The sequence below is a fragment of the Paralichthys olivaceus genome, chromosome 18, assembly GCF_024713975.1.
Source record: "Paralichthys olivaceus isolate ysfri-2021 chromosome 18, ASM2471397v2, whole genome shotgun sequence".
In the NCBI taxonomy this organism is placed as follows: Eukaryota; Metazoa; Chordata; class Actinopteri; order Pleuronectiformes; family Paralichthyidae; genus Paralichthys; species Paralichthys olivaceus.
The window spans coordinates 7,122,409-7,135,924 of NC_091110.1; the positions used below are offsets into that span (position 1 = coordinate 7,122,409).

A 13,516-nucleotide genomic window follows, 5' to 3' on the forward strand; every position below is an offset into this window, starting at 1 on the left:
CAACTGCGTTTGACAAGGAGTTGATGGACCAGAGAGAGAGAGTGCCTGACAGCATGAAAAAAAAGAGAGGGACAAAGAATATAACTCAAGAAAACCATGCCAACACATTACTTGTGCCAGGACATCATAATTGTATCCTCTTTTTCATTACATGAAGACATTCAATCTATCTACGAATTCCAGAAATCCCACCAGATAATTGATCATTTTATTATTTTATTTCATCATATCAGACTGACACAGTCATTCACAGATGTCCCGGGTGTGGATCGCAATCATTATAACAACCCTTCCTATCTAACAATTGTTCTACTAAAAAAAGTACATGTTGATTTTGCCGCTGCAATGCTTTATACCAAGGGGAATCATTGAGCTTTTATTTTGGAGAATTGTGAACTTTGGTTAATCCTGGTTAATCAGCTTTCTAGAAACTACTGTGGGTTCTGTGCAGGGTGGGTCAAAAAGTGACTTGCCCACTCTACTGCACTGAAGAGTAGTGATCCCCTTTTGCCTTGGCTGTCAATTAACTGCATTACTGCAATACAAAGTAACCTATGATCACCTGCATCTATCACACATCTCTCTGCACCCAAACTACGGTTTATAATTAGCCTGGTCTTGTCCTCCTCATCAGTAACTCTATCATCAATTTGAAGTTGTAATCCGGTGTAGATTTTACAATAGATGTTTGGTGTAATGTTACAGTGGAGCAAGTAATGCGAGGAAATTAACCTGCTGTGACTGGACTGCACTCAACTGCCTTGGTTACATAATTCAAGGTCATGTAACTTAAAATGACCCCCCGCTTGCAGGCCTGTGTATTGTGAGGACCATTACTTTAATGTACAGGCATAAAAAGACAACAGGGAGAGAGGGAAGATGGAACTAAACTGGGTTAAAGATCATTGTAGAATTCGAAATGTCATAATTATAGGCAAAGCGTCTTGCAATGAGGGTCAGTTGGGTTGAGGTTGTAGATTAAGGCACATTTATGCAGATCAGGTGGTGTGGGTTGGCACTCGTAATGGATGAGGTGGGTGTGGATCATTAAAAACATTAAGCTGCTTATCGGTAGTACATAGTTATGTGTGAATGTGTGTGTGCACATGGGAACATTCTTCCTCCGAAACATGTGCATCAGCACTTGTCTCCATCCTGATCCTGGACATCTGCTTGATAGTTGACACTAGCTGAGTTCAAGCCCCTCCAGTGACTCAACAGGCTGAACACTTGAGCGCAGCTGCCAGGAACTATCATAGACAAACATGAAGTACCTCCCTAAACAGTTGCTTTGACCTGCCTCCAGCAACTGTGGTCACCCCTTGAATCTGCTGGACAGTAACCGGGGCTCTCTTGGCCGAGCAGCATGCTGAAGGGGACATCATCTAACATAAGTCCTTGCAGCCATCTGTTGAGAAGCTTGCAGCATTGATCCCTTTTCATATCTGCAGCACAGGCCAACCTGCCTAGCCTGGAGCAGCAGGGAGGCTGAATTATAAAAAAAAAAAAAAAAAAAGGTTAGAAGAGAAAAAGGAGGGAAAGATAGACAGAATTTTAATGAGATCACCCTCTAGTAGAAGGTAAGAGAGCAGCATATGGCTGCTCTTGTGTTAAGTTGAGGAGTGGAAGGGAGAAAGAAGAGCAAAGATCCATGAGAGCAGCTCCAGGCGACCTGTCACTCCGATTCAAGCGGCAATTGTAGTTTCACACAACCTGAACGCTACCTGCACCCGGGTCTGCGTGTAATCCAGTCTGGAGGCCTTGTCATCTGGAAGAATAAGCAAAACAGAAAGGAGCTGGGGCAAAGCGAAATCAAAGAACTGAGTGGAGACATAGAAATAGCGAGGTAGGGAAGAGAATGAAATCAAGAAATATGGAGTACAGAGAAAAGAAGCAAGTCACCTGACTTGAAAAATGATTTAAAAATATAATTAATTTGTCCCTTTAATCCTATTGCATTAATATTATTGTCATTCTAAGAACAAATCTGACATTGCTATACAGTATACAACTCATCTATGCTTCTCCCCTTTCTCCACTATGTCTTGTCCTTTTAAAAGCAGATAACCTAATAATAAGTGTGGGTCTGTTGGAGGTTGGAGGGAATTTTCTTTTCTCTCCTCTGTCACTGTTGGGTGTCCCTCTATCATACTGTAAGGTCTCAACCTGCTGTTCACTACCTTGAGATAATACGTGATCCGACTTTATACAAAATGGAACTGAAATGAGTTGCAAATGAAGACTGGTTTGAATTGAGTGCTTGAGTGCAGCTCGTGTTGGAGAGAAAGGAGTTCAGTATGAGTGAGATGACATGTCTTCCCAGCACATTTTGAAATAAAAATGTTGATACCCATTCCAAATGGCCACACTCACTGGTGAATAGCCTGGCACTATAGTGTACTATTGGATGCATGACACTACCTCCCCAATGTATCTCCTAGTCCTGTAGTTCTTTCTGTCTAATGCGTTTTTACAAAGTATTTTACTGCATTTAATGATGTTGTACTCAAATTCAAACTGTAACAACTTCACCTTAGAACACCTGAACAATCGCTGTGTGGATGTGATGGTTACATTGTCTGTTTTGGAAAGTCAACTAAAAATGTTGGAGACTGTCAGAATAGTGTTGGGTATTGTTGGACAATCTGACAAGCAATTTCATTTAAGGTACTAGGATTAAGGCTGATCAGTTTAGGTGGAAACCCATTGTGACAACCATTGGTGCCAAGCCTTGAGTTTTCCCTTTTGACAAGCGCTAGCTTTTTTTTTTTTTGGAAACCTGAAGTAGCCATATTTGGAGGAGCAGGGATGAGCCTGACTAACTTGCACCCATTGGATGGTATAAGATGTCAATCACATGCTATCCATACCTTCTATAGACTTCTTTTTGAAATCAGCGGAGTCTCCCTCATCTGGTCATTTAATAGAATACAGGTTTCAGGCACTTGGCTTCACTTTCAAGACCCTGTTTCTATGTCCATTTCTACATTCAGTCTATGGTTCAGACCAGCAGATAGCTTTTTTTTTCTATTATAACAGACCACAGACTTAGCATCGTGGATGTTCCCGACAAAGCACTTTGTATTTTAATGCAGTTCTATTTTGATCTAAACACTTCAATAAAAATAACAGTATGACTCAATTTTCATTTGTGCCAAACCTCTTTTGTGCTTGTTGGTTAAGAACCCTCAGAGCCGAGACGAGTCTGCTGAGTCGTTCTCTGCTTCCACTCGACCCCGGGTTCACTCTTCTCCACACTCCAATTTGTGACTGTTACTTCAACTACAGAACAGAAATATGTTATGCTGGTTTCATAGCTATATTGAATGTGCATGTGTATCAGCCTGCATTAGCAGTTCCCTTGAATTTAAAGATGTTCCTTTTATGTAATCGTGTTTTGGGTCACCCATAATGCGACTGCAGGCAGTGTAGTTTAGTATTGGACTCTGTGTCCTGACAGTACTGACCCAAGTTGTTCCATTCAGTTTTTGCCTCCAGATTGTCTGCATGGTGGTCGATCTTAGAGCCTCAGTAGAACTCAGTGTTTGTGCAAGGCGGCAGTGATTTAATTGAAACGGAGTTGATTTAATTTGTTTGGAGCAAAGTCTAAACCCCCTGATTGATCGTGAGCTCCTCCGCCATTCCCCAAAAGTTATTCGGGCATCTATCATTTGTTGTGATGGTGGTTTTATGTGTTCCTGGCAGAATGTCAACGGCAGCACAGTCAGTGGACTTCACATCATTCTGACAGACTCATAGAGACAAAATGGAAAAAGAGTGGCGCAGACTGAAGTTGTGCTTTATTTCCATTCTGTTTCTTCAATATGTTGACTGAAATAGATGCAGCTTTTATTTGGAGGAACAGAGGGCTAAAACACTTTATTTGTAATGTCGGATAATCTGCTGATAATTTCTTTAGATCCCATGCCTAATGTTGACATCTTAAAAAAGCTTGTTAGAGATCATGAAACCAGACAATGTTTTCTGTTTTGACAAAAAATATAACTTTATCATATTTGGAAATACAGAACTCATACGAGGGGGATGAGCACTGGGGGATGAGCACTGCTAGCCTGGTTCTGTCAAAAGGTATAAAATCCATCTACTAGCACCACCAAAGCTAACAAATAAAAAGGTCATATCCTGTTAGGAACCTTATGAAAACCAAAGTATAGAATTATGCCAAAGCCACAACATTTGATTATGCAATTTTCCTGTTTTCAATTTCCCTCTTCCTAATGTGCACCTCCCAGTACATATATTTTTTCCGCAGCAAAATAATGTAACGTTACTGGCTTACTTTACTGATGAGTCAAGAGGGCATGTCGGCATGTAGGTTATGGTGTAGGCTCCCTGTTGATCCTAGAAATAAATAGCAATTAAATACATTTTTGGCAAGAAGGCAAATATTTTAGTGACAAATGGTCCAGCAGTGCACTGAGTGTTACAAATAGTATGATAGGAGATACAGTATACAGCATTCTCACATATGCAGAGCTTGTACACTGTGGTATTTGGAGAAGGCTAAACTTTTTAATTTCCTCCTATTTTTCATGTGAGATAAAATAATGAATATAAATCCGCGGCAATACACGGACGTTTGATCACTTACACATGAATAATCCTTTCATTGTGTTTTCATAGTGATTCATTGCTTTGGAGAGGCATCCGCCAGTGGGGCCATTCTTGGTTGGTCTATTAAGGTTGTGAGTAATTATTGCTTTGGTGCCTCTATCATCAGAGGCAGAGGGAGAACTCCCAGGATGCCACACTGACCCCAGCAGAGTAATGGCCAGCAGGGCATACCTGAAACATAACCACTCACAACTGTAAGGGTGCACTTTATGGGAGAATATTAGCTTAGTCACACAATAGCATTACTGGGCTCATTACCCACCGTTATGCAAGGAATGTGCGGCGTATATTTCCTATTAATCATTTCAAAAGTAATATTCGTTGACTTTTATTTTCTGTGAACACGAGTTCTTACATTACTCATTATTACAGTGCGTCACTGCCCAAATATAGGTAATTGCTCACAAAAAAAAGGTGGCTCTGCTGAGTGTTCTCATTTGTAAACTTAATGCAACAATGATCATCTGCTGGCAGATGCTGTTCTACTGTGTGTGGGTGTGCGTGTATGACTGACTAGAGAGGCCACGTTTTATTTAATGGCAAATTAACAGAGGAGGGATAAGAGTACAGCGATGATGACTTTTACAAAAAGGTTGCACAAAGGTGTTTTATTGAGAAAAGGCAATTATTATATAATATATAATATGATTATAATTATATTAAATAAATGAAACCCTATTTGTTTAACCCTTGCGTGTTTCAAGATTTTGGTGGACATCACCACAGTTAACAATTTTCCACTCCACATTATTCAGAAATTAAACCAAAAATTCCAGCATATAAACACTGCCATCTTTCACATTTGGAGCCACTGATACATGCCTTCTCCCAATCGTGGGCCAATCTCAGCTGTCAATCATGACATTTCTCCCCATTTTTATAGCATCTAATAACAAATTAAACCAAACTTGGACATACATCAGTTTGAGAAGAACTACCTTAACTGACATAAAAAAATGATATGATGTGTGCTTTGAGTTTTTATTTTTGGTCTACGTCCCATCCACTGATGGAGGAGGCAGGATTTATAACCTATACTGCAGCCAACCACCAGGTGTCGATTGTTAGTTGCTAGTTATTTATATTACTTCATCACCCAGTGCAGCTAATGTTAATCATCTTTACCTGATGCTAATTTGCACTGGAGAATCTATTCAGACCTAAGTGTCTTTACTGTGTTTTGAAAGCAGTCATGAAATAAACACATTGTTTATTTCCGTTCACGACATCCTATCGAGTCATTTATGTTTGGGTCTGGTCCTGGTAAGAGTGGTGGTGTCAGACTCAGAGCACGTATTGATCACTCATTTCATTTAGAACTCTCACCCTCTGTTGGTTGTTTTTCCACTGCTTAAGAAGTTTAGATATGAAAAGGCTAATTTAAAGCATTCCTGTCTGTGGGTGAATTTAATCTGCGTTTCTCTTCCTGATTTATTCATTTATTTTATTCCTTGTCATCAATATTTATCGATTCTGAAGTTTCACTGAGATGTGTGGCAGTTCTTTTCACTGAGAAACAGTTGCGTCCTCACCAGTGATGATTGGTTGCTGAAAAGCCGCTCCTCTGCAACTCATTGGCTGTAATTATCTATTTCCATTGATTCTCAAGTCACATTGACATGAATGATGTCCTATTGGACAAAGAACAGAAAGTGCTATTGATTAGGCGTGTAATTGAAGCATTCCCCTTTCAGCTCGGACTGCTTTTCATTTCCTACAAATACTGATCCCACAGCCAAATGATAAACAACTTTCTCGCTCTTCAATCACTTGTGTGTCCCCACAGTGAAAATGAAAGTGTTTAAAACCTGTGATGAAAGCAGGATGTGTTGGTTCATGTTGTAAAAAAGAAGCTGAAACAGTTCGGTTTGAATCGCAGTTTATTGGAAAGGAAATGGACTCAGTATGTGTTACTTCAAATTTAAAAAAAGAATTTTAGTCACTGCAGCTGTGAAAGCAGATGAATGATACAGTGGAGATACTAATTGAACAAAATAATGTATATTTAATGTATAATAAAGCCCATTAAATGATTTGTGAAAAAAATAGCATTATGTACTGGACTGTGAAATTCGTGAAATGATGAAAGAAAGACTTAATTGAAATACTAATGTAATTGCATTTTACTTTAAAAAGTAATAACTCATAACTTTAACTAATCCCTTTAACACATCGCTGAGTAATACATTACCATGAGCAGCCAACAAGCTCAATTCAGTTTCATAACGTGGGTCCTCAGCAAAGTGGTGCAGGTCAAATAAAAAGAGCAGAGGTGCTGTTGGTCGAGCAGATATTAGACAGATCAGTTTGAATTGGTCCGAATGACGCAGGAGGCCGCTCGCGAAGCAAAAATCACCCTCGCGAAGCCCCCAGAGGAGCTCAGGATGAACTTCACAAGCGATTACACTCAAAAACAAGGTGGCAACCAGTCATGCACCATGTCAGGTTCTGCACACTCACTCACTCATCCAGAGCTGGCAGCCAGCGAAGTCGTTCTTGTTCTAATCAGTTTTTTTTAAAGCCCTCTGTAATACTGATGTCCCATGTATTCACACTGAGGGCGGCTGAGACTTCTGTGTCTTTTTTTTTTTTAAAGGAAACTTGTGTTTTTCCTTTTCGGGGGGTTGGGAACAGGGAGAATGTGTGGGTGGGGGGAATCTTTGAAGTCCTGTTAATGTGCTGTAATGAGGCAGAGATGAGTGGGTGGGTAATTACACTTAGACTCCTGCAGTGCTCCTTGTGGATTTAAGAAACACATACAGAGATTGGAAGAGAAAGGAGCAGGGAGAATATTTCTAAATTCTAATTTCTGAATAAATACTAATTCGGCCTCTACCACAACACACTTGCATACAGTTGGACTGTTATCAGGCCAGTAAATGGACGTTATATCACATATCTGTCACATACTGAGCTAGAAGCAGCCTACTAAGCCTTCTTTACTTCATTGAGCCAAAGTTGTTGGAGAGCAGTCTGCAAATGTGGCTGCCAGCAACTAGAAATTATATTTACAAGATAATCAAACAATATTGTTTTGAAGAAAGCAGTTTGGGAAATCACGACGAACTCTTAATAAAAAGATGTATCAGTATAAAATTTGAAAATAATGAAGAAGAAAGTCTTTACTGAAAAGATGTTCCTAAGATTGCAAGAATAAAGTTGTAATTCATTTTTTTAAAAAGTCTTACAAAAATAATGTAATGTTTTGAAAAGAGAAGTCATCATATCATGTCTGAAATTACCAACTCATTCACTAACCCTGACTATACTATACAGTGACTTCTATGTAGAGGACTATATTAATGAGCTCATTGGCAAAAGAAGGAAAAGCTTTCAGACACTACTCAACTCGATTATAACACGATTACTTCGGTTTGTGGAAATTCCCACAATAAATTTCAAATGTTTATTTTACACTTAGTATTAATACTTATAGGTCAGAAACACGTTGAATGACTGTGTTTAAATGTAGAAACAAACTTGTTTGCCTCAGTTTTGGACGACAGGTCCGGATGTTCCTGCTGTCCTCTCTCCTCTCCTGCAATGCATGATGGTATATATTGCTCGCTTAGTGACGGTGATCGGTTGTATGCGACTTTTGGTGATGCATTGTGCAAAACGATGAATGCAAAATTGCACTTAACATTCTGACAGGATTACAAAATGGCAAAACTCACTTTATAGTGGACCATATAGTGAGTAATGATTGCCTTTTTCTAGGGAATGAGCAACAAAGAGAACTCGGCCTCGACCTGAATCCAAAATGTCGATTACCAAAAACATCTCTTTTTGAGAAATGGCGAAACATTAAGCATTCAATACCAAACCTTTCCTACCCCACCGGTGATGACATCCTATTTAACCAAGTGGTCTAGGTTTAGTAGGCCCCTAAACTAGCACATATGTAGCCCATTGGTATGTTTTGATGGCAGCCGTTCAATGAACTGACAACAGTGTGCACTTTACTTAAAAGATGTTAGATGTTGAGTTGGTTCAGACTTCAATAATAAAGCTCCTTTCACCTCTCAACCCTCCCCCCGCTGACCCCACCTCTTCCCCCCATTAGAGAAATTCCTGGGTCGCCGTGATCACAGCTACGGCCAGCTCCTCTCCATCACCTTCACCTCCGAGACCCCCGAGCTGCTCCCCGACCACGTCGCCCTGCACCTCCAAGGCTCCGGTATCACCTTGTCCGCCGACATCTCACCGCAACCAGTGCTCCACCAAAACCCCGGCCGCTCCCCATGGCACTCCTTCGTCGTCAGGTACTAGATGCAGGCATGCTGCTGTCAGTTTGTGAGTCTGTGCATGTGTTTTTCTTTCTTTCTTTCCGTCCTTCTGTCTTAGTTTTTTTTCCCCACTGTTGAACTTGAGTCTCCATGGATAATACCAAAGTGTTTGCCCGAATCTGTGCATAACAATAGATGTTGTGATGTTAGTTTTTTCGCTGCATCTGACTCTCCCCTTCGCCTGACTCGCTCCTTGTTATATAATATATATCGAGCCTTGCAGAGTAAGACTGTCCTGGATCCCAATGTAGTGACTGCGGCTCACCCACACTGACTGTGCTGTCATGGTCCCTGCACGATGTCAGGACATGAATGTAGTGATGAGCCAGCTCCCCCGTGCGCTGGCTGTCTTGTAGGTCTGGCAGGTACAGAGCTGCAGCATTACATTTCCATATTTACTCTTTATACGTTTGTCCCACCCAGAGTTGCAGGAAATGTGTGCTGCGGTGGAAAGTCACAAAGAGTAAGGGAGAGCAACAATCAAACATTCACTCAAATGAGAAATTCATCATGGACCTCAGATGATCATGGTAAACAAAGATTTGAGATACAAATAAAGTGAGTGGAGAGAGGAGGATATTGGGTTCTTCTGCAGCAATCTAAGATTCTTAAAGTCTGATATTGTGACCGAAGTGGGGACGTCACTCCGTTATTAAGCTCCAGGGAGCAGAAGGGGGGGTCCTCCTGGATCGACGATCATGTCGGAGCAGGGAAATTAGAGCCATGTGGATAATGGAAACAGCACGCAGAGCACATAGATCCAGTGAATATGGGGAGTTCATGGCCTGGAGGTACAGTATGTGGGTAGTGGGCGCTAATATGCCAAAACCATGGTTTCTTCCTGGAATCGAGCAGCTCCAGCCAGCCAGTCGAATGAAACAGTATTTAAATCAATGAGAAAACGAGGCCACTGAGGGAGCAAAGGCAAAGTAGAATATAAATGATATTGCACCAAAATACTCATATGAAGATCGTGCAAATTCATACAAATACATTCTTTTGACATGGATTTTTATGTCACTGCATCAGAGACAGCCAGCAGCCGGAGGAATTATATTTACCGCCTGTCAAGTTTTCACTTGGATTTAATGATGAACTGATTAGATCTTGGAAATCACAGGTCAAGGTCACTGGGATCTAACAAAGCACTTTTTCTTTTGAACAGTTTAGCTTAAGAACATCCAGAGAAAATCTTTTCTTTTCTTTGGAAACATTAAATGATTCAGGGGGCAAAGGTCACAGTGGGGGAAAAAAATGGTTGGGAGAGGCATACAACCTCAGGGCAAGTAGTTCTAGTCTGTCTTTATATTTATTGTGTGTGTGTGTGTGTGTGTGTGTGTGTGTGTGTGTGTGTGTGTGTGTGTGTGTGTGTGTGTGTGTGTGATGTACCCTGCATGCATATGGTGTGGACCGCTGAAGCCTGCAGGTTTTGGCTCAGTGATTTTCATACTTTACGGCACAGTTAAGTTTGAATTAAAATTTTTGTTCATATTTTTTCTATCCACAAATTTATGGGTTGAAATATCTTTGACCTTCAACAGCACTTTACTGTTAAGAGCTGTAGCTTTCAAATGTCAGAGTGGGTATAATGGATTCTATAGCCTCCCACACCTGCTATAGAAGCACACTCGTTCAAGTTCATACACCTCCAAATATACAGATCTATTCATGCGATTTCATGTGAATGCACATTTTGTATTTTTTCACCAGTACTTTATGTAAAAAAATATTATTATTATTTAGACTTTGCAGGTAGGTAAGCTGTAGTTTTTAAATAATTGAAGTATTAGTGCACCTCTGTGAATACTGCAGCAATCAGAGGCTGGATATTGTAATAAAGATAGAAGCTATCAAACTCAAGCTGCGACACAGTTCCTGTCACACAGAGCTGATGGTGTTTAAACTCCCCTCAGCTGGCAGTCTGCTCCTTGTTTTCTCCCTGTCTGCTGTTAGTTTCTATTAAGTTGTACATGTGTCAGTTGTAATAGTATGTTTGTGTTGTAGATGGTTGATTAGCATCTCTATTTGGAAAATGAAACTAAAGCACCGATTGTCTCGAGACACCCAGCATTTTATTTTTCACTGCGCCATGTCCCTTAGTTTATTTATGCTACTGTCTAAACAAGTGCATCTGAGGTAGTGAGAGATTCAGTTGAGTTAAAAAATTGATGTTTTATTTTATACTTTATCTTTGAGGAATACTAACATTGCCTTGTATACTGAAAAAGCCTGTAATTTTCCTCTTGTCTGTACTGATAATGAATTCCACAGTCCTATTGTTGTATAATAATACATTTGAATAGTTCAGATACATATAAAACATATAATTGTACCTCAGTGTTCATTTAAAACATCAAGTAGAATCGGTTTAGTGCAAAACCTCTTCCTTCTGAGCCATTCAGAGTTCTAGTCATAATAACACAAGGACAGAATTTCATACAAAAAATGATGTAACTTTTGAAGGCTTGATTTCACTGAGACTCACATTAGCCTTAGCCTGACTTTAAAAAACATTAGGGTTTGGGATTTTTCTTTTAAGACAGACCCAGAAAAAAATCTGCATGTATCCTCGAGCTGTTGTGTCAAGCTTAGTGACAATATCAGCCTTGTCCTTCCTGAAAGCAGCGCTACCTTCAGGCTCATGCTGAGGTCATGTAGATAGCAAGATTCCCTTTGTTGTCATTGTACGTACGACAAGATTATAATTCAGCAAAGAAAAAGAGAATCCACTGTGCGAGTAGAGACATCCACTGAAAGAAAAAGACAAATCCTATGAATAAGTATCCCTGTAAAAAATACAAAGACATTATTGTACTTAGGGGTGGCCAGTACAAAAGGTATTGCACTGTTAAAATTGCACATATGAATTGTAAACATTGCAGTATTGTGTTAATGCAAGTAGTCAAATGGACAGTGGGCAGTGGGGTAGAAAAGGGTCTATGGTTGATCCCGGTTGCCCCTTAGTGTGATCATTTAGGGGAATTACTTATCACTGAAAAATACCATTTATATGCTGCATTTTGCCAGTCAGGTGTTCCAATCACATGCCAGAAACTGACTTCAGTAGAAACGCAGAGTCACCAACAACCAGGGGCTCAAAGTAAAGAGAATGAGAAAAGGAAGTGAGCAGAAAGGTGCTGGTCAAAGTTTTGGCTAAATGGTGAGGAGATGACAGGTAACATGACAAAAGGCTGTGTTCTCAGGGCATCCCCCCCCCCCAGCTATTCGTAGGATTGTGCCACCGCCACTTTCTCTGCTGGAAATGCTCCGGCGGATCATTCATCTCATATTAGACCTCCAGTGGTTCTCCTGCAAGACTCCTGCAGAGCTTCCTTTTTTTCCCCTTAATGGTTAAGTGGTCAATCCGGAGGCGTGACTCGTTGGAGGAGGCAGTCTGGGTTTGAAGAGGTGAACCCCGGTGTGACAGTCTGTGGGGAAGCGGCAGTGTAATCAGTCACTTCTTTGTGGAGAGATCTCAATAAGTTTGTCAACCTTAGGGAGTGGGTGCAGCTGGCCCGGCCTCCACATTGAACCTGTTGGGAAAAAAAAAAAAGGCATTAAGTCATTCCATTTTTTTTTTTTCTCGTCTCCAGCTTGGCCTGGCGTGTTGTAGCCAGTAATCCTTCTCATCCCACTCAGCACCTCCTTCATACTGTTTTGTTGTAATTTGTCTTCAATTTATTTCTATCTTAAATTCTCCTCTCCAGCGCCCGCTGAGCAACTTAACTTCGTCCCTGTAGCCAGTGCGGGAAGCCCTCTTCTTCCCTAAGAAGGGATTTCATTTCTCTTTGTTTTTCCGGGGTTTGTTTAAAGTGAATCAAAGGAAAGAGCAAATGGTTTAATGTAATTTAAGGCTTCACATGGAAATTGACATGTTGCGCACAGGGATTATCTCCATTGCCGTCTCTGTGTGCTTTACCAGGCTATTAGTTGAAAACTTGACAATACTGCCTAGTTCTGGGATCACAATCTTTGACTGAGTGATATGAGCAGCAGGCTGTTGACTGCTGCTGAAAGGTATCTATGAAGGCAGATAAATGATAAGAAAATGCTAAGCTGAAGAAAATGTAGGTTTGTAGCATCGGGAGTAAGTTGTCCCTAGGTTGAATCCTCAACCACGAAAATGTCTGATTTGATAAATGTTGTAAAGAAGAAACTTACAGGATCGGCTTGTGATTGCATCGAAGGCTCCACAGAGCAGTTGCTTTTCTGGAATCGTTTTGGGGCATGAGTCATTATACTCAAACTGTTTTCTGTGGTTGTGGAAAACCATACTTGACAAAGGACAGTTGTGTCTTGCAGAAACTTGGTATTCCCTAACGTCAGGTGTTGGGAAAGAGAGACAGAAATGTGTCACTGGCCAGAGTTTTCCATAAAACATATCAGCCGTAGCTGATGTTTCTTGGATGCACCATTAGTTTGATTCTGTGCTTCAGACTCTTGCTGACTTGAGCTTGGTTATTTTTAACTCCAGAAGAGGGCACCCTCTTAACCTGAAGCCCTGAACTCGAACTGAAAAATGGGACACAGCTTGTCTCTTTCTGTCCCCTCTAATACTTCCATGGCACACTCCGGTGTCTGCGCTCTCGTAA

General features: G+C 40.7%; 1 protein-coding gene across 1 annotated transcript in view; it reads left to right on the forward strand.

Annotated features, from left to right (window-relative positions):
- Positions 1–13,516, forward strand: part of lamc3 (laminin, gamma 3) — a 111,832-nt gene that overhangs the window by 47,197 nt on the left and 51,119 nt on the right. The window contains exon 10 of the mRNA XM_020082516.2: positions 8,702–8,900. Coding sequence (XP_019938075.2) covers positions 8,702–8,900 — 199 coding nt within the window. The remainder of the gene's footprint in view (positions 1–8,701; positions 8,901–13,516) is intronic.